This window comes from Phragmites australis, chromosome 23, assembly GCF_958298935.1.
Source record: "Phragmites australis chromosome 23, lpPhrAust1.1, whole genome shotgun sequence".
NCBI lineage: Eukaryota > Viridiplantae > Streptophyta > Magnoliopsida > Poales > Poaceae > Phragmites > Phragmites australis.
Genome location: NC_084943.1, coordinates 17164830 through 17190931, shown reverse-complemented (window position 1 = coordinate 17190931; position 26102 = coordinate 17164830). Strand labels below are relative to the sequence as shown.

Genomic DNA, 26102 nt, shown 5'->3' with positions numbered 1-26102 from the left:
TTCTCATCTATCTTCACATAAAGAAACAACCAATAAGTATTATACCTTTTATGAACAAAATGAGAAGATCTAGTTGTTGATCTTCCACCAAATGACCTATCTATACAAAACTAAACAGGCTTTTAGCTAGGATCTTAAATAATTCTGCTTGCTAAGTTATCACGTAGCTTGTCTATAACACCCTCTCTTACCCACCACTCAAAATCTTATTCTAAATGCTATTTCAGGATTAAGCCTACTGCAACAACAAATAAAAAGAAAGAAATTTGAAGTTAGGGTTTAGAGCAAGACGACTTACCACGCGGAGCACTCGAATTCTAGCATGCTTCCCAAAATCCACCGAAACCCGAAGTCATCCAACCTTGCGGGATCAACAGACCGCAAGAATACTAACACATACGGGGACGTGTCGGTATATGCACCTCGGCACCATGCTCTCTTCAGTGCAACAGACGACTGAGATCATTCCTCTCTTATTATTACTCGCGGAGTCACAGCTCCGTTCGTCTCCACTCTCCCCGCTTTCCTCTGACATCTCCTTTCGCCCCCCATGGAGCTCGACGCCGCCCAAAACCCTAACCCTAACCCCGAACCGGCGCCCATCTCCGCCTACTACCAGACGCGCGCCGAGCACCATGCTGTCGTCTCCAGCGACTGGCTCGCCCACGCCGCCGCCGCCGCCGCCTCCTCCCCCGATGCCGATGCAGCCGCCGGGGCGGCGGACGCGGCTGCTCCTCTCCCCTCCCCCGGGAGTGGCGGCGTGATCGAGGAGTTCAACTTCTGGCGCCGCAAGCCCGAGGCCGCGGAGGCGGTGGCCGCCATCATGGCGCTCGCCGCTGTCATCCGCTCCAGCAGGGCCACCACCATGATGGAGCTCGAGATCGAGCTCAAGAAGGCCTCCGATAAGCTCAAGGTCCACAACCCAGCCGATTCACCTGCTCCATGATTCCCACTTGCTGTGCTAGTGTCTATTGTGATCAGCTTATGATTCTCCTTAGCGGTTCTTGCCTTCTCGGTGCAGGTAGCTTATCCGTTGTGGAACTATTTAGTGTTGTCACCTTAAGCAAGACAGTAAATCGAAATTCTGTTTGCAAGTGGTTCGGTCCTTAATTAGCTGTTTTGGCCCTAGTGTTTTAGGGGCATAATCTCACCTTAATTACCATGCTCTGAATGATTCCACTGACCTTGCTTTGTACAATTGAATATTAGTCCGGAACAGCAAAATATTTGGTATATATGATCATTATAATACGAAAAGGCCCTCGTGCTCCATCTACTTTGCCCTTTTGTATTATCGTCTTGGTACTTGTGGTTAGCTGAACCCCAGAGTGGGTAAATACAAATCAAGAATCTTACTGGTTTCCAGTTTGAGTTGCCTGCACATACATGCCTTCACAATGATGCCACTTATTTTTTGCATTGGCTTCCTTTGTTAATTTCTTATAGCAACATATTTTGTCATAATGCTTGGAGTTTGATTGATCCATGTCGATGGCATATCTTGTGCTGCTCCTGGTTGTTCCACATTTCTTTATTGCAGCTTTCATGTTTTTTTAACAATGGGAATTAAGACTAGAAATTCTCTGTATTTCAGTCATGGGATGCAACTTCCATTTCTCTGTCTGCTGCTTGTGATTTGTTCATGAGGTTTGTAACAAGAACCTCACATCTGGAACATGAGAAGTTTGATGCAGCAAAATCACACCTGATTGAGCGAGGAGAAAAGTTTGGAGAGATATCCTTAAAGGTTATCCAGAGTTTATGATCTTGTTTATGTACGAGAAGTTATGCCTTTTACTAGTGCTGTGGGATGATGTTTATGTAGGCTCGTAAGACAATTGCAATGCTCAGCCAGGATTTCATTTCAGATGGATGTACTATTCTGGTACATGGGTATTCCAGAGTGGTATTGGAAGTTCTAAAGCTTGCTGCATCTAATCGCAAGCTCTTCAGGGTACTATGCACAGGTAAAATGATCTAGTTGCAAGATGTGATAACCTTTTCCTACACAAATAACTTGATGATGGTGAACAATATATGCATTGCACGGAAGTGCACTATAATGTGTTATAATCTATTGTGGTGGTGATGGGAAATAGTATATTCATGCATGAATGTGCATCATAATGGGTTCAAACTCAAATTCCTTCTGTATTTTTTAGGCTTATTCTGATCATTAGATGGAGCACTTTTTTGTTGCATGAAATGCATTCATCATGATGCATAGCGGCATAGCGCTCTGCAATTTATGACAAATTGCAGTAGCCCTTGTTTTGCTAGGCACTAGGCAGATGCTGGTGTGTTGCTTCAGGACTTTATATGAGTCCCATGCCACTTGAATAAGGGATTACACTTATGCACCACACAGAGTTCATATACGAGGGGAGAGGAAGAGTCCTTTATATTGCAACTATTAAGCAATACCTATGTCATCCATAATCAGTTTTGAATTACTAAAACCTGGTGCAATGTGACAATATGGCCCAAAACCTAGTGTTTTGTGCAATTCACTCTTACTTTTATGATCTGGTCTAATGGTGTTCATGTTTCTGGGATCAATATGGAGCAGCCATGCATCCCTGTTAAGCACATTTGTAAGTAATTTCTATTGTCTGCTTGTTGTTTTATTCAAATGCAGAGGGCAGGCCAGACAGAACTGGTTTACGAATGTCAAATGAACTTGCAGCATTAGGCATCCCTGTTAAGGTGCTAATTGATTCAGCTGTTGCTTATTCCATGGATGAAGTTGACATGGTATTTGTTGGTGCTGATGGGGTTGTTGAGAGTGGAGGAATAATCAATATGATGGGCACTTATCAGATAGCTCTTGTGGCTCATAGTATGAACAAACCTATTTACGTGGCTGCTGAAAGTTACAAGGTACTGTGTTCTATGATAGTACACCTTAATAATAGTACTTTGCTCATGTTGTTGATCTGCAAGCTCTTCCCTCATTACTTATGGAAAATAATTAAATTGGTAGTGAGATGCAAAATGTCTTGCAGAATACAAGAAATGGAATCTGTTAGAGGATGTTTTATAGCAGTAGGGATTAACTTCAGTTGTTAGCCTGTTACATATTGTGTTGAAACATTCTAATTGATGACGACATAAGCGATCAGTTCAAGAATGCAGACAAGTATATATATACCATGCTGTATTTTGATTGGCATTGTATCATGATGTTGCTGCATGCAATCAGTCTTTGATGATGTCGGATATGGTTTTGTTACTTTTTGTAGTTTGCTCGTCTATACCCCTTGGACCAAAAGGACATGACACCAGCTCACCGACCAATAGATTTTGGAGTCCCAGTACCTGCTGGTGTGGAAGTTGAGACGTCAGCAAGAGACTACACTCCTCCCCAATATCTCACGCTTCTACTGACCGACCTTGGTGTTTTGACACCATCTGTTGTGAGCGATGAGCTCATCCAATTGTATCTATGATCGATACATTGTCTGTTGTTTCAGATGAGATGTAATTTACTGCTTGTTGAATCCAGGGATTTTCCTGTCTTTTTTTTAGCATACGACGGCTGTTTGGAAGAATTCTCAGAACAGCTATGCGAGAGAAGTTAACAGTTTTGTCGGAGCATCTTTATGTAGTTAGCAACTTTCTGGGGGTATTTTGGTTGTCTGATTTGACACCTGCCATGGATTTGAATGAGTTCAAACTGACCTTGCGTATTCTGATTATTTTCCTAAAGTGGCTTTTACATTGTAGCATCCCTACTTATATGCAACATTGCTTAGTGCAACCTGGATCCAGGTACTTGTGCCAAGGACATTCTCGATGATAGTCTGTCCTCTCCAGATGTTGTAGCTATGTTACCATGTGGTCGCTGTGGTTATCTCACGCTTCTACTGACCGACCTTGGTGTTCTGACACCATCTGTTGTGAGCGATGAGCTCATCCAATTGTATCTATGATCGATACATTGTCTGTTGTTTCAGATGAGATGTAATTTACTGCTTGTTGAATCCAGGGGTTTTCCTGTCTTTTTTTAGCATACGACGGCTGTTTGGAAGAATTCTCAGAACAGCTATGCGAGAGAAGTTAACAGTTTTGTCGGAGCATCTTTATGTAGTTAGCAACTTTCTGGGGGTATTTTGGTTGTCTGATTTGACACCTGCCATGGATTTGAATGAGTTCAAACTGACCTTGCGTATTCTGATTATTTTCCTAAAGTGGCTTTTACATTGTAGCATCCCTACTTATATGCAACATTGCTTAGTGCAACCTGGATCCAGGTACTTGTGCCAAGGACATTCTCGATGATAGTCTGTCCTCTCCAGATGTTGTAGCTATGTTACCATGTGGTCGCTGTGGTCCTCTCGAAATGGTAGAAGGCGTGGAGAGACTCATCGACACAAGAATGACAGCATTGTGGGCTCGTGATACAGCATGGAACCTCCTGTGCAGATTTCTGATAAAAAAAGGTAATGGACAGCAGGATGATTACCTTTGGATCCCTTCTCCGGCTAGAACTCTGAATATCAATCTCATCCATGCGGTCTACGCCAGACTCTGCGAGTGCGCTCTACGCCGACTCTGCGACGGTTGCCCAAAATGACAGGATTGGTGGCTTCATGGAAATGGTATCCGGCTGTTGCTCCCAATTCTTTGATAGCAGATGGCCAAGCTCTTGGAGATGGCGTTTGCCTGGTTGAAGATTGGAACTAGTGGAATGTGGTGTTCGGAACTGATTCCCAGCAGCTGGTGCACTTGATAACGCCAGTCTTAGCTCAAATCCAAGAGCTGGGTAGCAGTTTTGATGGCCTTTTCTTTAGTCTATGTAAGATGGAATGCAAAATTTGCTCTTGGTCTAAAAAAAGAGAGAAAAATACTCTGTTAAAATCATGGAAAGTTAAAACACTAAGAAAAGCTTAAATGAAAACATATCTTGATAGAGTAATAAGTATCCATTCCACTGTTCAATGTACTTGTATGTATGCTGGAAATGCTGATAGCCAAATGAAATCGATTCGTTGACATCAGGATAAGAAGTAAATTGTAAATGAAGAACAGGGATGAATGCAGCATGCTGCGAAAGTTGCCAAATTGTGGCTGATTGGCTGTACATCATTATCATCTGGCTACACTAGGTTGACAATGGTAGTCCACGAAATCTTAGATATGCATATCTGAAACAACAGGATGTACTACAGATGCTCATTTCCATGTAGGGTAAGTGCATACTGCCATTGTGGTTGTACAAGGGACCAGCATCGATTCAAGCATCTCTGGTGGTGAGAATGCAAACAGCAGACCGGAGATGCATAAGAGCATTGGCCTTTCTGGGCCAGGCATGCTGTGGACTGCAGATGCCGAGAAGTTTTCAGTCCTTAACATCAGTGACACCTTCAGCTGAAATCTGAAACCTTGCTTCAGCTTCAGCCAGACAGGGAGAGCTTACTACTTTACAGATCCGCTCCTCCCCTCTTCCCTTGCGAACAAAAAGCCTGATACATATCATCAACACATTTCAGACAATGAGGAATTGAAAAGAAACAGCAGTAGAGAGATGTCAGGTTACTCGATACACAGCACCTAGTTGTGGAAGCATGAGCCATGATGTTCCCTCCGATGGGTTTGATCTGTGGCCCAGCAAACATTGCAGCACCATCCACTTGAGCCACCACTTGGTTAGTGATAACCACTGCCACTCCAAACTAGAGCCAGCCAAAATAAGAAAAATAGTGAGTATACCAAATATGCATGAGACCAATATGTTGCTGCTACACTTAGTCGACTAATCAAGTAGCAAGCAGCAAGATAAAGTAGCAGCATCAATAGTGGTTCTGTAATTTGGTTGCAATGATGTTTGTAAGATCAAATGTAAAAAAATCAAAATAATTTATATTTCATGATTCATCAGTGATCAAAGGAAATAACCTGATTACCTCATCTGCTAACTTCTGAAGGCTCCTAAGAAACTTAGCCAGGTGCATCTGTCTTGCTGATAGCTCCCCTCGACCAGAGAAATCAGTTCTGTATAGGGCTGTAGCACTATCCACAACCATAAGAGCAAACCTGCAGAAGTAGAGTTCCAATTCAGAAACACCAGGGATGGAAAAATTATAACCCAATATTATGAGCATTTATTTGAGGTAAAAGGCAAAGTGGAGCTCGAGCATTTGAAATTGAGAAAAAACTAAGGTGTAAGCAAAAGAGGATCTAAGCCAAGCGACTTCATGACAGGAGGTAGAAACCGATACATGCCTTGTTACTTGCTACACTAGCATTATCCTACAAAAATACATTCTCACTAGGCTACTCCACTACAATCCTCCTATTTAAAGCAAATATAACAAATTTGCTCTGCAAGATACAACTTGGAATAGTACACAGGCTTTGACCAATACTCCAATGCATAACTAATGTGCCTATGTTGTATATTTGTATCTTGGTCATGAATGTCGCTTTTAGTAAGGAAAACACCATTTGATACCCTACTAAATTAATAGCAACAGATGACCCAATTCACGTGAAGATAACGTGGATGGCCAGACCCCAATACGCCGACTCCTGAAGGCAATGTGGTTCGTGAATCCCAACTAGTATCCTTGTGCCCCACTGGGACCATAACTGAAATTTCTTAATTATCTAAGTTGTGTTCATAGATGATTATTAATAGCAAACTAAGTAACCAGTAATCATTTTGAACATTATTCCTACCAAATTATTACCACACCTCCCAAACACCAAGCTGAATAAAAGGAGGTAAGTGGGACAACATACTTACTTAAAAATCAGGTACTATGTTTTTAGCAATTATCAGTTTCTCAGTGTTACTTCATATATATTCAGATGAAGGGTTCTAAATATAAATGGATGAGCCTGCCTGGTCTCCACCATCATGGAAGCTGCTTCCAGCAAAAGTCTTGATTGATGATCAGTGTTATATGCTCTGGCGTAAGCCACATTTTCCAGTACATCAGCACCAATCAAGCCAAACCTAAATACAAAATAATATTGTTTAACAGTTCAAATAAACACTAGTGAAATTAATAATAATTTCAATTGCCACATCACCTGTCTGCTATCTGGAGGAGTCTTTGCGGCCTGAATGTGCCCTCTGCGTCTATATACAGAGCCTTTCCTTCGCCACCACCTTGGTCCAATGGGAGCTGCATAAATCACTACCTCATTTCTCAAGCTTGAAATCAATTACAAAAGAAATGAGAGAACAATGGGCTGAGATATTTTCTATAAATCCAAAAGTAGGGAAAATGTAGGCATTCTTTCAGTACGCAAATGAAGAGATTATTTGAGCATGTCATTCTGGAAATTATGCGTGTATTAAGGTTGTGGTAATGTGGTATTTTAAAATTGACCTTTCAATGCAATACCTGGCATGTGACACAGAGAGTGTGGCACAACTGAGTCTTCCCAGAGCGAAATTCACCATAAATCTCTGTGATAGACCCTGTTTCTATCCCTCCTGTTAAAGATTAAAAACATAAATACACTGTATATAATTATTTATGCCATACCACAACTATGGCTTTAAGCCTTTAAGGCATTTAGAAAATAACAATAGACAGCAATACAATACCCTCCAAAATTTGATCAAGCTCTCTTGATCCAGTTGTAACTTGGATGATCTCAAGCCTCTGCGCATGAAGTTGGTTAGCGCTAGTAAATCCCAGTGGAACCAACTTGGAAGCTGCCAGATGTTTGTGAACATTTATGATTTACACACAGACATTATGCTTTTACGAAAAGAAATACAACAATGCGCTCAATAATGGAAGCACACAATTACTTGCCTGCTTCAATTATCTTGTCAACTTTGGCTTCACTAATCCCTTTTATTTGCAAAAGATCTTTCCTTGGAGAGTAAGCTACAGATTCCACTGTGCAAAGACCAGCATCTTTGAGCTTTTTTACATCGAGTGCAGCTATTCCAGATGCCTGAACAGAAAATTTAATTCAGATGAACATGTCTTTTTTTCTTCCTAACAAGAAGATCCCCCCATTCATATTGAGATAACAGATTACATCCAGTTCAACAGCCCACTCAAGGCATTCTGCAAACAAAGGTAGTGAACCCCACTGTTACAATGTCACTTTTCTCTTGGCAGTAGCAGTATAACACTAGAATTTCCCACAGCTAGTAGGCTAATATAGCTAAAGAAGTCTTTGGTAGGAGGAAAGCAGATATTGTAGCTTTGGTTGCTGTGCATCTGCGACTTAATACATACGGAAATATAATGCTAAACAATTAAAACATGGAAAGCAGATTTTCAGAACACATACCTATGTGCATCTGCAATGCATAACATTTAGTTGTCAACAGATCATAACAGTTCAAATAGTACAGGTGCCTCATTTGTGCATTCAATTCATACAAGGGAAACAGTATCTGCAGCATTTCAGATTCAAAAGAACTGACACATGATTACTCAATGATATATCTGCGGTGAACCAGCAGAAGCACACACTACATTTCGACTCTGAATCCGCGAAAAAGAAACTAAGAACTCGAATTGGGGATCTTAATCATTCGCTAAGCATTTGTGAAATTTGTGAGCAGAAAATAATCAAGAACTTGGGGATTGGAGGGAGCCAAGGATTCCCCACGAAAAGGAACCGCGAAATTGGGAGAAACCCGCTTCAGTGCACCCAAAATTGGGACCACAACATCGATAAAACCCTCGAATTCACGCCATCTCGGTGAGGACAAAAGCACCAAGAACTTAGGGTTTCACGGCCAAGAACACATCAACCAAGAAACGACGGAACCAACCATCCAAGAAACGGCCGCTCTTGGCGCCACACGCGGGGACGGGAGCGGGCCAAGAACTGGGAGCGGGGGAGATGGAGGAACGGAGGGAACCGGACCTGGAGCTGCTCGATGGGGAAGGGCCCGTACTCCGCCGCCTCTTCCTCTGGCGCCGCTGCCGCCTTCTGGTGCGCCGCCCTCGACGACATGGGCCCACTCGCAGCGCCTGGCGGGGACGGAGGTGGGTTGGTTTGGTTTTGGGTTCAAAGAGGGCTTCAAGGCGCCAAAATTTATTTGCCTTCTTCTCCCGAGGGGCGCCTTCCTTCCTCCGAAAGATTGGAGCTTTTTGTTATTTTTTACAACTATAGTTACCTACTGGTGCGTTGCAACAAGAACTGAATATTTTTTATGATATAGTATGTATCACTGTCAACTTAATTAGCACAGGAACAAAACTATAACAAGTCACATTTATCATACTATGAATGCTCATTCACAAATTTGTACCACCGCAATCTTGGATTGCAAGGAAAGAGAGTGGTGACACCCTCCAAACCCTAACCTATGCAAAACCCCTCTCGATCCAAGATAGATCGACGTCTTAACAGGTTCGCTTGAGAAAAGGAAGGATAAAGGTGACAATATAAGGGATATTTCACAGGAAAGAGCACTCCAAGCGGGGGTGTTCACGAAAGCATGTTTATGCCATGAGAGGACGAAGCATTCACTTTAGATCGTGAGTGATGCAATATTAAAAGAACTTTACTAAGATAACAAAGCATGCTTAGGAATTTTTATAAGGTCCAAAGGAAAAAAAGGAATTTTACATATTCAAAATTCTTTATCACATGTTTGGAAATGATCTTCCGATTATCTATTGTACACTTGATGCAAGAACCAATAACGAAATGTCACACATTGTAACTCATTTTTCCATCACAGCTATTTTAACGGGAGCCAGGAATGGGCTTGGCAGCAGCACGCCACACTGATTAGGTGATGTAATTTAAATACGTGTCACCCAATTTTCTCACGTAGCATACAAGATCCACAATTTTCTCCAGCCAAATAAAGAAAAGGAACAAACTGCATACAAGTAGTATTAACTAATCCGATTATTTGTAGAAACTACCCGTAATAACAGACTAATCCTAAAAAGCAAGCAAGATTGTAGGTGGTCCAAATCATCAGAGCAAGCTTACAATTCTCAAGTAGCTCAATTGTCCCACGACTGAGATGTTAGATTCATAGTCCACCAAACAGCCTCTTCCTTCGCTCATCATTTGTGTGTGCAAGAGTATCGAGAGAAGAGAGATGGCTCAGCTCACGCACAAAAGGTGCGGGCTAATCTCAATTAAATAGATCCAGTTAGTGAATAACCGGGAAAGAGTACAAGCAATGGAAGGTGATTGAGGGGCTTACTATACAATCCCCATTGACCAAATATAGAGGATACAATGCCAAAAATAGAATGGATGTGCTATCTTTGACACCCCCCGCAGTCACAGCGGGAAGTTCACGCACGCAGAGACTGGACCAAAAATCCTCGAAGAGCTGAATTGGTAACCCCTTCGTCATAATGTCGGCGAACTGGTGCGAGGACGGAACGTGAAGGACGCGAACCTGTCCGAGGGCTACCTTTTCACGAATGAAGTGGATGTCGATCTCGATGTGCTTCGTGCGCTTGTGTTGCACGGGATTGGCGGACAAGTAGACGGCGCTGACGTTGTCACAGAAGACCACCGTGGCGGAGGAGAGGGGAGTGTGGAGTTCCCCAAGGAGTTGGCGGAGCCAACAAGTCTCGGCAACGGCGTGGGCGATAGCTCTGTATTCTGCCTCGGCGCTGGAGCGGGAGACTGTGGCCTGGCGTTTGGAGGACCAGGACACCAAGTTGTCGCCGAAGTAGACGCAGTAGCCGGATGTAGAGCGTCGGGAGTCGGGGCAGCCGGCCCAGTCGGCGTCGGTGTAAGCCGTGAGTGAAGATGAGGAAGAGGCCTGAATGAACAAGCCGTGGTCCAGCGAGCTCTTGACGTAGCGGAGAATGCGCTTGATCAGCGCCATGTGAACATCCCTAGGAGCGTGCATATGGAGGCACACCTGCTGGACCGCGTAAGCGAGGTCCGGCCTGGTGAGAGTGAGATACTGCAGCACCCCGGCGAGGCTGCGGTACTCGGTCGCCTCGGTATCGTGGAGAGGGATGCCGTCGGTGGCGGAGAGCTTGGACTTGGTGTCGACAGGAGTGGCCGTGGGATGGCATTCGGCCATGCCAGCCCGTTGCAGAAGATCGACGGCGTACTGCCGTTGGGAGAGGTGGAGGCCGGCCGCGGTGCGCTTGACGGAGATGCCGAGGAAGTGGTGGAGGTCGCCGAGGTCGGTCATGGCGAACTCAGCATGGAGGTGCACCGAGAGTCGACGAAGGAGACCCGTCGAGGAAGCCGTCAAGATGATGTCATCGACGTAGAGTAGAAGATAGGCAACATCGGCCCAGCTACGGTAGACGAACAGCGACGTGTCGGAGACGGACGGGGTGAAGCCGATGGAGCGGATGTAGGTGGCGAAGCGGTGGTACCATGCGCGAGGCGCCTATTTGAGGCCGTAGAGAGACTTGTGGAGGTAGCAGACGTACTCGGGGTGGTGAGGGTCGACGAAGCCGGACGGTTGTTGACAGTAAACCGTCTCGTCAAGGTTGCCGTGGAGGAAGGCGTTCTTGACGTCGAGTTGATGAATGGGCCAAGACTTGCCGGTGGCGATGCTGAGGACGAGGCGGATGGTAGCCGGCTTGACGACAGGGTTGAAAGTTTCGTCGTAGTCGATGCCGGGTTGTTGGGAGTAGCCGCGAACGACCCAACGAGCCTTGTGACGGGCGAGGGAGCCGTCCGCATGAAACTTGTGCTTGAACACCCACTTGCCGGAGACGATGTTGGCGCCGGAGGGACGTGGTACGAGAGACCATGTTTTGTTGTGGACGAGGGCCTCGTACTCGTCTCGCATGGCCTGGAGCCACTGAAGATCCTGAAGAGCCGTGCGGTACGTCTTCGGAATCGGAGACGCGGTTGGCGATGACGAAGCAGAGAGGTTCAGTCGGTCGATCGGCTTGACGATGCCAGCCCATGCCCGTGTCATCATCTGGTGGGTGCCTGGCGCTGGTCGAGCTGCCGAACGCGCGGCCGCAGGGGGCGAGCTTGGCCTGGGCGAGGGCGCCGGGGAGGCAGGTCGCCGAGGCGAGGCAGGCGGCCCAGAGGTGGACGGAGGTGGTGAAGCGGGCCTCCAGCGCGGAGACGTGGAGTCACGTGGGCTGAGAGCTGGAGGCGTGCCGAGGAGGCCGTCGGTGCCGCGCGCGTCGTGGCCGTGCGTGGCGCTGGCGTCGGGGGCAGGCAGGGCGCGTGCGTCGGGGCCGAGCGTGGCGCGCGCGTCCGGCTCGCGCGGTAGCTTGGGCGAAGACCGTCTCGATGTCGTCGATCAAGAAGTCCAGTGCCGAGGAAGAAGCTGCTGAAGTATGTGTAGAAAAAGGGTAGATGGTTTCGTCGAAAACAACATGCCGAGAAGTTATAACTCGGTTAGTAGTGCGATCGAGACACCGGTAGCCTTTTTGGGAGGAGGGATATCCGAGGAAGACACACGCCGTGGAGCGAGGTGCAAGCTTATGGGGGGCAGTGGCGGAGAGATTAGGGTAGCACAAACAACCAAAGACGCGAAGGTTGGAGAGGTCCGCCGTGGTGCCAAAAAGCTTTTCGAAGGGTGTGAGGAAACCGATGGGCTGTGAGGGCCGACGGTTGAGGAGGTATGTGGCGCTGTGGAGGGCCTCGGCCCAGTAGGACGGAGGCATGGAGGCTTGGAGAAGGAGGCAACGGATGACATCATTGGTGGTGCGAATGGAACGTTCGGCCTTGCCGTTCTGTTGAGAGGTGTAGGGACAAGACGAACGAAGGAGTATGCCGTGGGTATTGAGGAAGGCGAGGACCGCGGAGTTGATTTACTCGCGACCATTATCTGTTTGGAAGCATTGGAGAGGGAGGCGGAACTGTGTGTGTACGTAGGGGACGAAAGTCTGAAAAACAGAGAACACATCAGATTTATTCCGGAGGGGGAAGGTCCAAAAGTAATGCGAATAGTCGTCGACAATAATGAGGTAGTAACGAAAACCGGAATTACTCAAAATGGGCGAAGTCCATAAATCACAGTGTAGCAACTGAAAAGGAGCAGTGGAGATACTATGAGAGCGAGTAAAAGGAAGCTTAACAAGTTTGCCTAAACGACATGCATGACAACTGGAGCTAGAAGCATTGCTAGGAATAGCGGAGCGTTTCTGAAGGTGGAGGATGGCGTCCCGGCCAGGATGACCCAAACGGCGGTGCCACACAGTGGAGGGCGACGTGGTCGACAGGAGGGTGTGCGGATGGGTGGGGAAGGTGGCGGCCGGGATGGTGTAGAGGTCACCGGAGCTATTGAAGCGTAGAATCACGGTCCCCGAACGTAGATCCTTGATGGAAAAACCATAATGGTCAAACGTAACGGAACAAAAATTGTCACGTGTGAATTGACGAATGGAAATAAGATTTTGTATAAGGGAGGGAACAAGAAGGACATTATTGATGGCATAAGAAGAGGAGGGTGTAGTGAGAGAGGTATTCCCGATGCGAGAAACCGGGATCGAGGTACCGTTACCGACGGTCACCGATACCGGCGAAGCAAGAGGTCGGGAAGAGAGGAGTATACCATCGGAGGAGGCCATGTGTGAGGTGGCGCCGGTATCCATAACCCACCCGCCGCTTGACTGGCCTTGGACGTGCAAGTTGTTCAACGCGGCGACGAGGCTGGCTTGATCCCAGGCCGGCTGGGTGGGCGCCTCAAAGCCGGCAACAGAAGCTGGAGGAGCCAGCTGTGTGTGGAAGGCGTGCTGGGCCGGAGCGGTGGGCCGTGGACCAAGAAGGCCGGGGCCGCCTGCAGGACGCCAGGAGGCAGCCCACGGCTGTGGTCCAGCCCACGGAGCAGAGGCCCACGGAGCCATCAATACCCATGGGCCGGAGGGAGGTGTTGGTGCCGAAGTCTGCTTTTGGCCCCCAGCGTTGGAGCGATCGCCACCACCGCGGCCGTTGCTCAAGCGGCCGCCGCCGCCGCCCGGTCTTCCCCTTGCCCTTGCCTTTGTTGTTCTTCCCCTTGTTGACGGAGTTGCCCTGGCCGGATGAGGAGGCGGCGAAGAGGGTAGTGTCGCCGTCGAGAGCGGCGGTGTTGGCGGGGTGGCGCATTTCCGCTAGAAGAAGTGCCGAGCGGGCCTTGGCGAAGGACGGGAATGGGTCCTGGAGAGGCAGCAACTCGGCTTGAGTGGCGAAACGGGGACTGAGGCAGCGGATGAGGTTGAGGACGAGGGTGCGGTCGGAGATTGGCTCGCCGAGGTCACGCAACGAGTCGGCGAGGCCTTTGAGCCGCCGGCAGTAGTCCGTCACGGACATGTCGCCTTGGAGGAGGCTCCGGAACTCCGTCTCTTGGTAGATGATGCGCGTCTCGCGGTTGTCGCGGAAGATGCCCTCGGTGGCGACCCAAAGATCGCGAGCAGACTGCGTCGGCTCCATGACGATGTCCAGAACATCGGGGGAGATGGAGCAGTACAAGGCGGTGAGGACGGCGAAGTCTTCTTACGCCCAGGTGCCGGCCGCGTCGACCGGAGGCGGCGGCTCGAGGACGTGGCCGAGAAGGCCGAACTTGCCGAGGAAGGCGACAAAAAAGGTTCTCCACTTGGTGTAGTTCGAGCTTTTCATGGCGAGGACGATGGGCACGTGCGTCTTAACGTTCGGAATGCTGAGGACGCCGACCGTCGAGGGAGGTAGCGCTGGTGTCGCGCCGGCGAGCGCCGCATCGTGCACGACAGGCGGGATCGGCGGGATTGCCGTGGCAGCCGAGGGAGAAGACGCTGTGATGGCATCGTGGGCCGCCTGTGCTTGAGTGAGGGCGGCGAGGAGATCGTCGTTCTTGCCGGCAGCTACCGCGGCATGGGCAGCGGCAAGCGCCGTGAGGAGGTTGGCGGCTGCGTCCTGTGCGGAGAGAGGAGGGACAGGAGAGTCGCCGTTGGTGGGCTGTGGAGGAGTCATGGATGCAGCGGAAGAAAGGAAGGGGGAGGCAGGATCAATCCTGATACCATGCAAGAGTATCGAGAGAAGAGAGATGGCTCAGCTCACGCACAAAAGGTGCGGGCTAATCTCAATTAAATAGATCCAGTTAGTGAATAACCGGAAAAGAGTACAAGCAATGGAAGGTGATTGAGGGGCTTACTATACAATCCCCATTGACCAAATATAGATGATACAATGCCAAAAATAGAATGGATGTGCTATCTTTGACAGTGTGTTCTGTAATCCTGCTCAGCATCGACAACAGATGGTGCTCCCCTTTCGCTAGATATAATTCTCTATTAAAAAATATATTAATTCAGATTAACCTATCAACGAAGAAACTATAACAAACTTTTGCACAAATAAAAGATAGCAATAACAAATCTTAACAGGTAATCCCGCATCTCAACAGGTCAGTATAGGTAGTTTAAATAGTTTTAACAGTTTTCAGTACACTTCGTTGATAAGGTATACTCTCAGTTTAAAAGTTTCAAAATCAAAGAGCTAAATCTGCATGATCATATGTCCCTGACCCAAGAGTAACAACTTTTAATTATGTGCAGGCTCTGCATGTGACTTCGACACCAAATAAATTAAATTTAATAATAGTTCTATGCGATCAAATAGTTTAGAGAAATAGAGAATAAACTACTATATGTGCACATGTCAAAGAGAACAAAAATAAACTAATCTATGTGCACATGTCAAAGAGAAAAAAAGTAGACGGTTCCTCAAATGAAGTGTGAACAATGCTGAAAATAGAATGCGTGAAGAGGAATTTACAAACAGTCATTATCGCAAAGAGCTGCACCACAATTAGACATGAAAAATACTGTTGCTGCAACAGGGCAGCAGGACTGCATAAAACAAAAGTAATCGAACCAGAAGATAACTACTGCCTTTTTTCTTTTAAAAAGAGCATGATTACTGACACATGCAACTGAGAGTAGCCTCTGTCAGGCAAAAGTTGATAAGCTACTTTGGTTTTCAACTCATGTAACAAGAGATAAGCCTCAACTCCTAATGTAAGAGTCTGACCAAATTCACATCCATTTTAGTACTCTAATTAGGTACCGCATTGTTTTTTATAAACTGAATACAAAAGTTAATTAATTATTTTGCTAGTTGACCCACCCCTCCATTTAGTGAATAAAATGCATGAGGAATGGAAAAACGATGTCACCAATTAACATGGAACAAGCATGAAAAATCAAACTGAACGCAACCTCCTAAGTGATCACCTGAAATAGCTTACCTTTGGAGTCAATGTGGTGCAGATGTGCAAGGTTTCCTCAGCTGCATACTGACTAATTGAGTGAGATACAGGTATACAGCTTATTTTTTCTTTTCTGCCCAATATGTGTGAGTAGTTGTAGCCATACCAATCTGTAACTTGTCAACAGATTATGCTCCCAGTCCCAGGAGACACAATTGATGTTAAAAACATTAGAAACATTTTGCACCAGAGAAAGCAAAATGCTTAAAACAAAATGATACACCCTGAAATCTTCTGAAAACATAAATTCCTACGACATCACTAAATGTCAGTGGGGCATGATTTTAGCAAAATAACAAAGGTTTGATTCCCTTGTATCACTACAATGCTAGATATACTGCAATGAAACTGAACAGGGAAGGGTGATTCATTAGCATGTCACATAAATATTATCATCATATTGTAGTTCCAAAAAGAACTCATATGAAGCGACTACCAGTCCATCTGAAATGTGCATATATACAAATTGTGGCTCTCCACGTCCTGATAAAGCCAACCAAATTGAAGCATATGATCTGCAGAAATAGAAAACATGCATATTAGTTGGAGAGGAAAAAGGTCTAGGAGAAAATAATCTTTCATATCTGTAGCAAAGCTTCATATTGTTTCCTTCTCCTCTCATCTCTTATAAAATTTTGTTAATCCAATCACACACTAATAGGAAGCATGGTGATTTAGCCAAGAAATAATGCCTCTCCATGGCATGAAATGGCATCAAATTGATAAACAACTAATAAAATCTCTACCCAAACCAAGAAAATCAGTAAAATCATCTATGCTTCCAACAACTCATCCAGATCTGAATCACTCGGATAGAGTCAATCTTGGGAAAGCCCTACAAACCAATCTATACACCAGGTGATGTGCTTTATAGGCCCTCCATTGGAGCTAAACTAATCAAGAGCCTTACTTCAGAGACGAAACCTATCAAACCATGAAAAATTTGTTTCCAAAGATACTCTACTGAGCAAACATACAAGGAATGAAAGAAACTTTGTTCATAAGCATTACATATTGCCATCAAAGACACACCCTTCCAGGTTCCAGCCAAAACATCAAGCACCATATTTGACACCCATGAAGAGCATAATCAGAAAAGCTGTGAACTCCATGAAACGAGGGGCCTTAGAGTTAATTGGTACAACAACCAATACAGAGCCTCGATTTTCAGGGAATGAAACTAATGAGACCATCAACATGGCTCCAATACAAAGGCTACCTCTCATGACTAACCCTCCATCTCTAGACAGCTTAAACTCGCACTAACAAGCTTACATGTATAACACACCGCCAGTCCAGCAACATAGAGATCAGAGTAAACCAAGAACACGAACCAATCAGCCCAAATTCTTTGTCTTTTTTCGATATCATGGTCATGTTATCGTTCACCTCATGAGAGATAAAGATATGCGGCTCAGTATTCCTACGTCAGATATACCCATTTGAGAGGTAAATGACAATTCTCAAGAAGTATGTACAAAATTGATTTCATCTGGAGGGCAGTATTATTCAAGGTTACACAACTGAAGAGGTAGTCGAGTTTTGCATCGATTATATGGAGCAACTCAAACCAATAGGTGTGCCCATGTCTCGCCATGAGGGGAGACTGGATGGGAAGGGGACCATAGGTAGGAAAGCAATCATTGCTGACTTTGCCACGTTATCTAAAGCCCATTTCACAGTCTTGCAACACATGACTAAAATATCCCCGCATATCGACATGCATAAGGATATGCTACACAGAGAGAATATTATAGGCCGGTACAGAGGCTTGGATCACAAAACAACACAACCACAGCTTCAATAACTGGTTGGTAGTGTAATTTAGTAATAATAGTTCAATAGAAGACAATATTTGCTGGTTGACAAAATGATGAAAAAAAGAGAGTCTAATTTGGTCTAGAGCAGAATGATCCTCACAAGGATTGCTGTCGACATTGTGCACTACTATATCGATCGTGCTATGGACTGCGGATAAGTTGCTGATATTAGACCCCACATAGCGGAACTGAAATCGTGAAATTTGAAGCATGAAAAATAAATGAATACACTTTTTATACCATAGTATGGGATAGTAAGAGCACGATACAAAACAATGGTATGCGCATAGATGCCTTCCAAGATAAATGTGGGGTCTGTGCATACTATGGGTACATAGAGAAGATTTAGGAACTTGATTATGTACGTTTGAAGACCCCCCCCCCCTCTTTCAGTGCCGTTGGATCGCACTCTCAATTGTTAGGTAGACAAGTATGAAATGACTACTATCAACCTTGAACGTGTTGCATACAAAGACGAACCATTAGTACTCGCTAAGCAAGTTGCAGGTCTTTTATGTGCAAGATCCGACAAATTCAAAGCTTCACATAGTCCTTTAGGATAAAAAGAAGAATTATCGAAATTGAGAATGTCTGAATCACACTACCAACCAGTTATTGAGAATGTCACCATTAGTACTCGCTAAGCAAGTTGCAGGTCTTTTATGTGCAAGACCCGACAAATTCAAAGCTTCACATAGTCCTTTAGGGAGAAAAGAAGAATTGTCGAAATTGAGAATGTCATGCATGAAGAAGAGTATAATAAATTTGATGAGTACTCTCTTAGAGATGGTATCACCCTCAACGAAGAACAACTTCCGATCGGAGCCGTTTGTTATTTGCGTGTCGATCATCAAGAAGGGCTGATCATTAAAGTTGTATGATGTTACTCGATTGTTATGTACATATATATTGCAATGTAATATGTTAAAATGAATTAATTACAAATTTAATTAAAAATTTGATTTCATTATTTAGAGTTTGTATGAATTAATTATGAAAGTTTCTAGTTTTTGTTTAATAAATATGTCTAATGTTCAAGTTTAATTTAGGTTACATTAATTACATAAATGAGACCTACACAATGTGATAGAACACATTAAACAAAAAATTTGCATAAAAGTTTCATCTCATTTGAAGTTTGTATGAATTAGATATAAATATTGCAAATTAAAATCAATTGTCTAGAACTGCCTGTACTATTTATTTTACAGCCGGTCGTTTTTTTCAATCGTGTGTACTATTAATTTCCAAATAGTTGACTAAAATTTGGAAAATCCATAACTAATTCATACAAACTCCAAATGAGATGAAATTTTTATGTAAATTTATAGTTTAATGTGTACTATCACATGGTATTAATATCAACAAGTACAAATAAGAGTAAAATAAAATTTGATTACTTCTCTGTCTTAGATGGCAATGACCTTTACGAAGAACAGCTTCCGAGACCAATAGCATGTTTAGTGTTGATGTTAAATTTTGGATTATAGTAACATGAATGATACTTACACCATTTGATAGTACACATTAAACCATAAATTCATATAAAAATTTCATCTCATTTGGAGTTTGTATGAATTATTTATGAATTTTGCAAGTTTTAATGATTTGTTTGGAAAATCAATAGTATAGACGGGTTATTATTTTGAAACATTTGTAATATTAGTATAGATGGCTATGTATAACGAGCCGTCTGTACCTATAATATTAGTACGGACGGCTTGTTATATATAGTTGTTTGTACTAATATCAGTTCAGACGGCTCTAACTTATGACCCGTCTGTAGTATGGTGGGTATAAATACTATTTTGTCCAACCCGTGCCGCCACCAAGTTCTTTCCTAAACCCTAGCCACCTCCTCTCCTTAACGACCTCCTTGGCGATAGTGTTCCTCTGTGATGACTCCTCCCCGACCGACGACATCGTCCTCCCTCCTCGGCGGCCCCCTCCCTGACTCCTCCTCCCCGGTCGATGACATCATCCTCCCTCCCCGGTGTCCCCCTCCCTGACTCCTCCTCCCTAGTTGACGGCAGTGTCCTCCCTCCCTGATGGCCCCTCCTCGATGACTCCTCTCTGGCCGACGACAGCGTCCTCCCTCCCCGATGGCCCCCTCCCCGATGACTCCTCTCCGCCCGATGACAACATCCTCCCTCCTCGGTGGCCCCCCTCCCAGCAACCTCCCTCCGCAGCGCTCCTCCATCCCTCGTGACCTCCCTCCCCTTTGTCGCCTAGCTACCCTCCACTTCACCGTCAGCCATCGGTAAGCCCTTCACGTAGCTGTTGACCCACCTTCGCGCGGCTTCATTTGGGGATCAAACTTATTGCGTAAGGATCTCGTAGCAAGGGGAAAATATGATGAGGATTGAGGGCAGATTGAGTCATTCATGAACAATTGCACTCCTGTATTATTGCCATTCGTTTACATGTTTGAGCGGTCCTAATTCCTTTACATTTCAGTCTTTATTATTCCTCAAACAATTTTTAGTCTTTATTGATTAGCTTTGGCTTGGCCAGTGTGACCTTGAACATGTTAACAAACCTGTCAGCTGAGTAGCAATTTAATGGAGTAGTGAAGTGCTGAAGGCATGTGAGCCGTCGTAATGTGCCATTTCTTTCCTGCAAGTTTGGCCACCAACAAGATGGACTTATTCCAAGTTTAATTAACCAAGATGAAAAGTCCCTCTTTTAAGTCAGATCAAATACTGACAGAGGTGGAGGTATTATCGTTTTTTAGAATAAAAGCCAACAACTAGCTGTGTGCCACTTTGTACAACTGTCTGGGTGTGCTTGTTTGTGAAAACTTCAGTTTATCTGATTATTGATTCTACACATGCTACAATGCAGAAATTTCAGTAAGAGGACAAAAAACTTTCCAGCTCCGAGGCTTATATGCGCAGATCGGAGACTTAGTGAAAGGTTTTGCTCATTTCTCCTGTGCCTATCTCAACATCTGAGTTAGTGACTGGTCTTTTGTAGGAGCTACTCCTGCCATGTAATAAGTGCTATTTTGTCTCGTGATTTTTGTATATGCATAAAATATCATGATACACTTGGTATGCCTATGTGCACATCACCCCTCGTGAAATTTTTTCCATGTTGAAATTCATCCGTACTATGGAATAGCAAGCAAAAAGAAGCTTGTTTATCTGCTCATTTCTTCTGTGCCTATCTCAAAAAGAAGCTTATTTATCTTCTTAACTATAGTATGGAAGAATTGAACCTTGATATTTTGCAAATGTGCATATGTTTTTTTAACAATGCTCCCTGTACGTTTGAACCATCTTCAATTATTGTGGTTGTGACTACAGGGAGAGGCCATACGTCTGATGATCTTTTATATTTTTTAAGGAATTCAGTGTTTTCTTTTGAAAGTTGTTGCATCTCACAGATATCATTAGATATTTTACAGATTGAGACTATATGGATGGCTAAAATTCATATAATTTTTTTATTATGCCTAAAATATCATTGATACTGAAAGAATTGATTGAATGTATGTAGGCTGGTTTGTGAGGAAAGTGAAAGGTTGCGACTGCAGTTCTGATTGACAATCTTTTTTATTTTGTTTCTGAGATTGATACGCATTCTATTGCTACATATATATTCTAAGCTTTCCAACTGTTTATTTGGGCTAGTTAATGGATTGTTAGCGGATATTTACTAAGTTCAGCAAATCTGAATTAGTAAATGAGTAGATTATCACAACATCTTCTACCATTATAACAAGCTCCTAATAAGCATGTGAATTTTTCTATTTTGAAGATGGCATCTAGAGATGAACTTGAACTGCCTTAGACCTCTTCTTATCAACAAGAAGAGGGGGTCATTGCGCAACAAGATGAGGATGCCACTTCTCAGGAGCAAATATAACAAACTACGGCGCAGAAGTGAAAGCGAGGTGGCCGAGGTAAAAAATCAAATGCCCATGGGTCACTAAACCATAACTCACGTCAATCAGGAAGGTGTGCTAACAAAGCCTTAGCAAGCTCATGCGACATTTCGTAGAGCATACACCTCACTTGGAAGGATAAGGGTCATGATAACTTATCCAAACTAGAAGGCCATGCCGCAGAGCAACAAAAGCTTCTTGTAGGAAATAATTAAAGTCCAATTTGACTTCTCTGAAAGATGCTCCTTGGAGGCCGTGGAAAGACAGGCAATTGCCAAGATAGGCCAGGCATGGAAGACCTTCAAGAGGGAGCTGTATAATACATATGTGAAGCAGGATCTTGTCCCTAATAATATTGCTTATGGGTACTTGGCAAATCAATAGACAAAGTTTGTGGTGAGGTGCTAGTCTGAGGACTTTCAGCAGCAGAGTCAGGTTAACAAGGCGCGCTAGTTATGCAATACGCATCCCCCACAGACTCAACATCGATGGGTACGCATGCAAAGAGTTGGACTGGAACAAGGAGGATGGACAGGCAGCTCGGGAGAACCGCTCCACACCATTTTTCCATATCCCAAAGAGGCGGGTCCGGAACTAGTTCTGAGGAATGGCCGTATGCTCGTTCGATGGTTCTGTCACTTGCAGGAAGCCAGAAACCGAGCAAGTGGCTCAAAGGATCCTACAACTTTTGGAAGAATTCACTCAAGGATCATTCTACCCATCTCGGGAAAAAGACATACTAACCTCGGCTCTGGGAAGTAAAGAGCACTTGGGTCGCACGCATGGAATAGATGTTTCCGTTCCATGAAAGTTGGGATTCTCTAACGACGCTGATTCATATAGGAGTCGAAGGAGAAACAAAGCTAAGCATGAAGCAGTCGAGCTTGAACGGATGAGAATGGAGATTGTCGCTGAGGCCGAAGCAAGAATGAAAGAAAAGATGGATATGCTTTGCAGAAAGGATGGAACAACGGGTCGAGAAGTGAATATAGGCTATCAGGTAGCAGGATGGAGCCACGACACTTGAATCTCTACCAGTTTGACACCAGAGTAGCTGCACATATGCACAACTTAGCACTCCAAATAACATCTCAATCAATATGACTTCCTTGTCGGCAGATTTGAAGGTGACCGCCCCTTGGACGACATTTCAAAAGAGATCCTTAGCGAGAGATACCCCGTTGACGACATAGAGGCGGCCACCAAGTACAATCTCATACTGCCCACCACTGTTGGCTCTGATAACATCATTGAAGTTGGCACGAGCTTGTCGTTCCCATGTGGTGGAGAACAGATGATTCACGAAGTCCCGCTACAGCCTGATTGCACTAGGGTGTCAGTGGACATGGTATATAGGAATTGCACGTCCCTCCCACTTCCTATTCCCCCAAAGGACAACGTCGGGACACTTGGGGAGGCATCCACTAGTTGTCCCTTGTAACACCTAATTTCCAAATTTTGTAACTTCTGAAAATTTGCTAGAATTTGATTTAAGTTCAAACTTTAGAAAAAGGCTAAAATCTATTTTTTTTATAAAATTAAAACCCAATTGACATAGGTTATATTTGTCAATCTTGCATTCATGCTGTTATTAGGCACCTAGGGTTTTCTCTAGTTTTATTTGAATTTATTTGTGGCTTTAGATTTGAATTTCCTTGTTTTAGTTTGAATTTCAAAAGAGTTTGGAAAAGGAAATGAAAAAGAAGAGAAGAGAAAAACCCTTCTCAAGCCGCCCTCCCTCCCTTCTCTGCTCTCGACCCAGCCAGCCGGCTCGCTTGTTTCCCCCCAACTCTCTCACCCATCTAGGTCGCGCCCTAGCCGACCTAGTCGCGCTCGCCGCTTTGCCATCCCGCTCGCACGCGAAAGCGCTCTGCGCCGTACCGATTTCACTGTGTGCCGCCGCCAAGTGGGTCCCACCTGTCGGAGTCATCGTCTCTGAGTCGAGTTTGTCATGATGCCACCGTGTCCCAATCCAAATCCACCGCCGTCCGAGAGTCCCAGGCCTCCCTGCATCCCCAAGCCTGCCTATATATATGTGTCGTCCCTCCTCGATCTATTCCCATCCCAAAATAGCCGAGTTCCGAAGCCTCTCGCCGAGATCCATCTCACCGCCACCGCCATAGCGCCACCTTCGGCTGAGCACGTCACCCCATTGCCCTAGTGCCATACACCCTCACCCGAGGTCACCAGAAGACCCGCCTGCCCTCACCGAAGCTCAAGCCATCATCGCCTTCGCCTTTTAGTCACCAGAGCCACTGTCCCGACGAGATTCGGACCCCTTCACTGCCTCCGCTGTCGACAACCTCCCTCTAGTACTGCTCCGCCCTCGGTAAGCGCCAAAACGAGATCCCCATAAGATTCTCGTCATAGTTCGCCGCTCGTCGTCGCCGCCAGCGAGCTAGAACGCGTTTCTGGCGAAAGCACCGCTATTTTCCCCTCGGCGCCGTCGCGCCCTTCCTCTCTGGCAACCTCTTCCCCTCTGGGTCGTCCGATCTAATCTGCATGGCAGATTAGATCCCACCCGTACCCCTTCATCCACCCGTAGCTAGTCACCACATGTCACCTCTTTAACCAAATCAGCGCCTCGACCGCGTCGCCCTGCCACATCAGTGCCACATGTGCGCCAAGCCAGCAGTTCTGCTTACGTGTCAATCCACGTGTTAGCCTAATCAGCCTTTGCACAATAAATAGGATTTTCAGTATAAAAATAGTTCCAAATAATCTTGATAATTGGCAATTTTGCAAATAAAACCCTGAACTTTACTGTTTTCGCATAAAAGCCCCTATCTTTTTGCACTTTAGTCCCTAAATTTTTCCATGATTACAAATAGGTCCCTCTATTTTAAAAAAGGAACCTAAACTTTTTGTTTATTTCAAACTAAGTCTTTTTCTTTTTTCATATTAAACCATAACCTTGTTTTAGCGTATCTTTGTCGTCCTAACTCCTTTTTCAGTGTTTCTTGTGTCGATATATTTGTTTTCAGAGCTCTATATGTCTAGAAATGTTTTTTCTTGTTGTTCTTTTGTTTTGGGTATTGTTCTTAGCCTATTTGTTTTGTGTGCTTTGCCGGTAATTGTGTGATTAGACAACAATGCCCCGGATTGGTTTGAGGAACGTCAAGACTAGGAGTTAGAGTACACTGAGCAGCAACAAGGAGAAGGCAAGTGTCCTTGATAATCTTGAACCTATGTGTTGAAATGTTTTATTTTACAAATTGCATGCAGTGTCTGTCAAATGATGTGTAGTCACCTATGTTAGGGTTTTCCCTAGTTTTCCCTTATCATCCCTTGGAACCTAGATGGTTTATAGTTAGGTGTCTTTTGTGGGTAGAAGTGCTTAGCCATGCTTTTAGGATATTGGGAAGTGTCATAAACTTGACTAATGAACGTATGCAATGATGATGGTTAATTTGTTAATAGTTTAGCAACATAGAACCCTAGGCCTTGAGCAAAGTGGTTATTGTGGTTATGTTGATGGTTTAGTTTTTCTTTAGTAACATAAGTAATGACCGATTCATGGAGTGACAACCAAAAAAGTAACGTACCAACCACGAGGTTAAGGTGTGACATACTAGTTAGGGTTCTATCCAGTGTGTATCAGGTCAGCACAAAAGTGGGGTTCTAGGTTGGAAGGTTCTTCTGTAATCACTGGCGGTGAAACCTAGTGGGCAGGTGCATACTGGATTAAGATATGGTTAGTGGTATATGTCATACAGTGATTTCTTGGCAGCACACATTTGGCGTGTGTTAAGTGTTTGCACGACACGACAACATGGAATTCACTGACTCATGAGGAAAGCTGGACAACCTTTGCAGAGAGTAAAATCTAATATATCAACTGTGCTCACGGTCATGAGAGACTTGGATTCTCACATGATTAGTTGGTTTTGGATATGGTCATAGAATGGTCATGGTTATGGTATGGTAGTAGTGGTGGTACTATATGGTTATGGTTTGCAAGGTGGATAACCTTGGGCAATAGTTATTGGGTCGTCTGGATTACATTCACTTAATAACTGTTTAAAGCTTTTCAATTACATTACTGTCCTTTACTTGTATTTATGCAAATATACCATATGTTAGCCTATTCTTGTTGATAGCCTGCATGCCATTACTTTACCATACTTGTTGAGTACTCCATGTACTCACCCTTACTATATCCCACAGTACATATGCTGCTCAATGGATGACTTCAAAGATTTTCAAGACGACGACCTAATATTCTAGGAGCGTGTTTTCCGGTCGATGCCTATGGAGTTGCTTGGTCATCGATGCTTTT

The 26102-nt window shown here is 44.7% G+C and overlaps 3 protein-coding genes across 4 annotated transcripts; 1 reads left to right on the top strand and 2 right to left on the bottom strand.

Annotated features, from left to right (window-relative positions):
- Positions 1 to 420: 420 nt before the first annotated feature.
- LOC133906524 (uncharacterized) lies at positions 421 to 3687 on the top strand. The gene is made up of 5 exons (XM_062348449.1): positions 421 to 913; positions 1595 to 1747; positions 1826 to 1967; positions 2639 to 2880; positions 3243 to 3687. Exons 1-5 carry the CDS (start codon positions 551 to 553, stop codon positions 3447 to 3449), a joined length of 1107 nt encoding a protein of 368 aa, XP_062204433.1. The 5' UTR covers positions 421 to 550; the 3' UTR covers positions 3450 to 3687.
- An 849-nt stretch (positions 3688 to 4536) lies between these two features.
- Positions 4537 to 9048, bottom strand: LOC133905761 (DNA repair protein RAD51 homolog B). 2 transcript variants are annotated; one of them, XR_009907684.1, is made up of 10 exons: positions 8851 to 9048; positions 7776 to 7920; positions 7562 to 7672; positions 7356 to 7447; positions 7039 to 7133; positions 6848 to 6961; positions 5907 to 6036; positions 5554 to 5675; positions 5203 to 5465; positions 4537 to 4828 (listed from the first exon to the last, which is right to left on the bottom strand). XR_009907684.1 is itself a non-coding variant. In XM_062347523.1 (9 exons), the coding sequence occupies exons 1-9, from the start codon at positions 8938 to 8940 to the stop codon at positions 5342 to 5344; spliced, it is 1023 nt and encodes a 340-aa protein (XP_062203507.1). In that variant the 5' UTR covers positions 8941 to 9048; the 3' UTR covers positions 4942 to 5341. The 2 variants fall into 2 exon arrangements, 1 of the variants encoding a protein (XP_062203507.1); XM_062347523.1 differs by lacking the exon at positions 4537 to 4828 and having other exon boundaries at positions 4942 to 5465.
- A 1051-nt stretch (positions 9049 to 10099) lies between these two features.
- On the bottom strand, positions 10100 to 11210 carry LOC133906017 (uncharacterized mitochondrial protein AtMg00810-like). Its single transcript, XM_062347821.1, has one exon. The coding sequence runs from the start codon at positions 11108 to 11110 to the stop codon at positions 10100 to 10102; it is 1011 nt and encodes a 336-aa protein (XP_062203805.1). The 5' UTR covers positions 11111 to 11210.
- Between the last annotated feature and the right edge of the window lie 14892 nt (positions 11211 to 26102).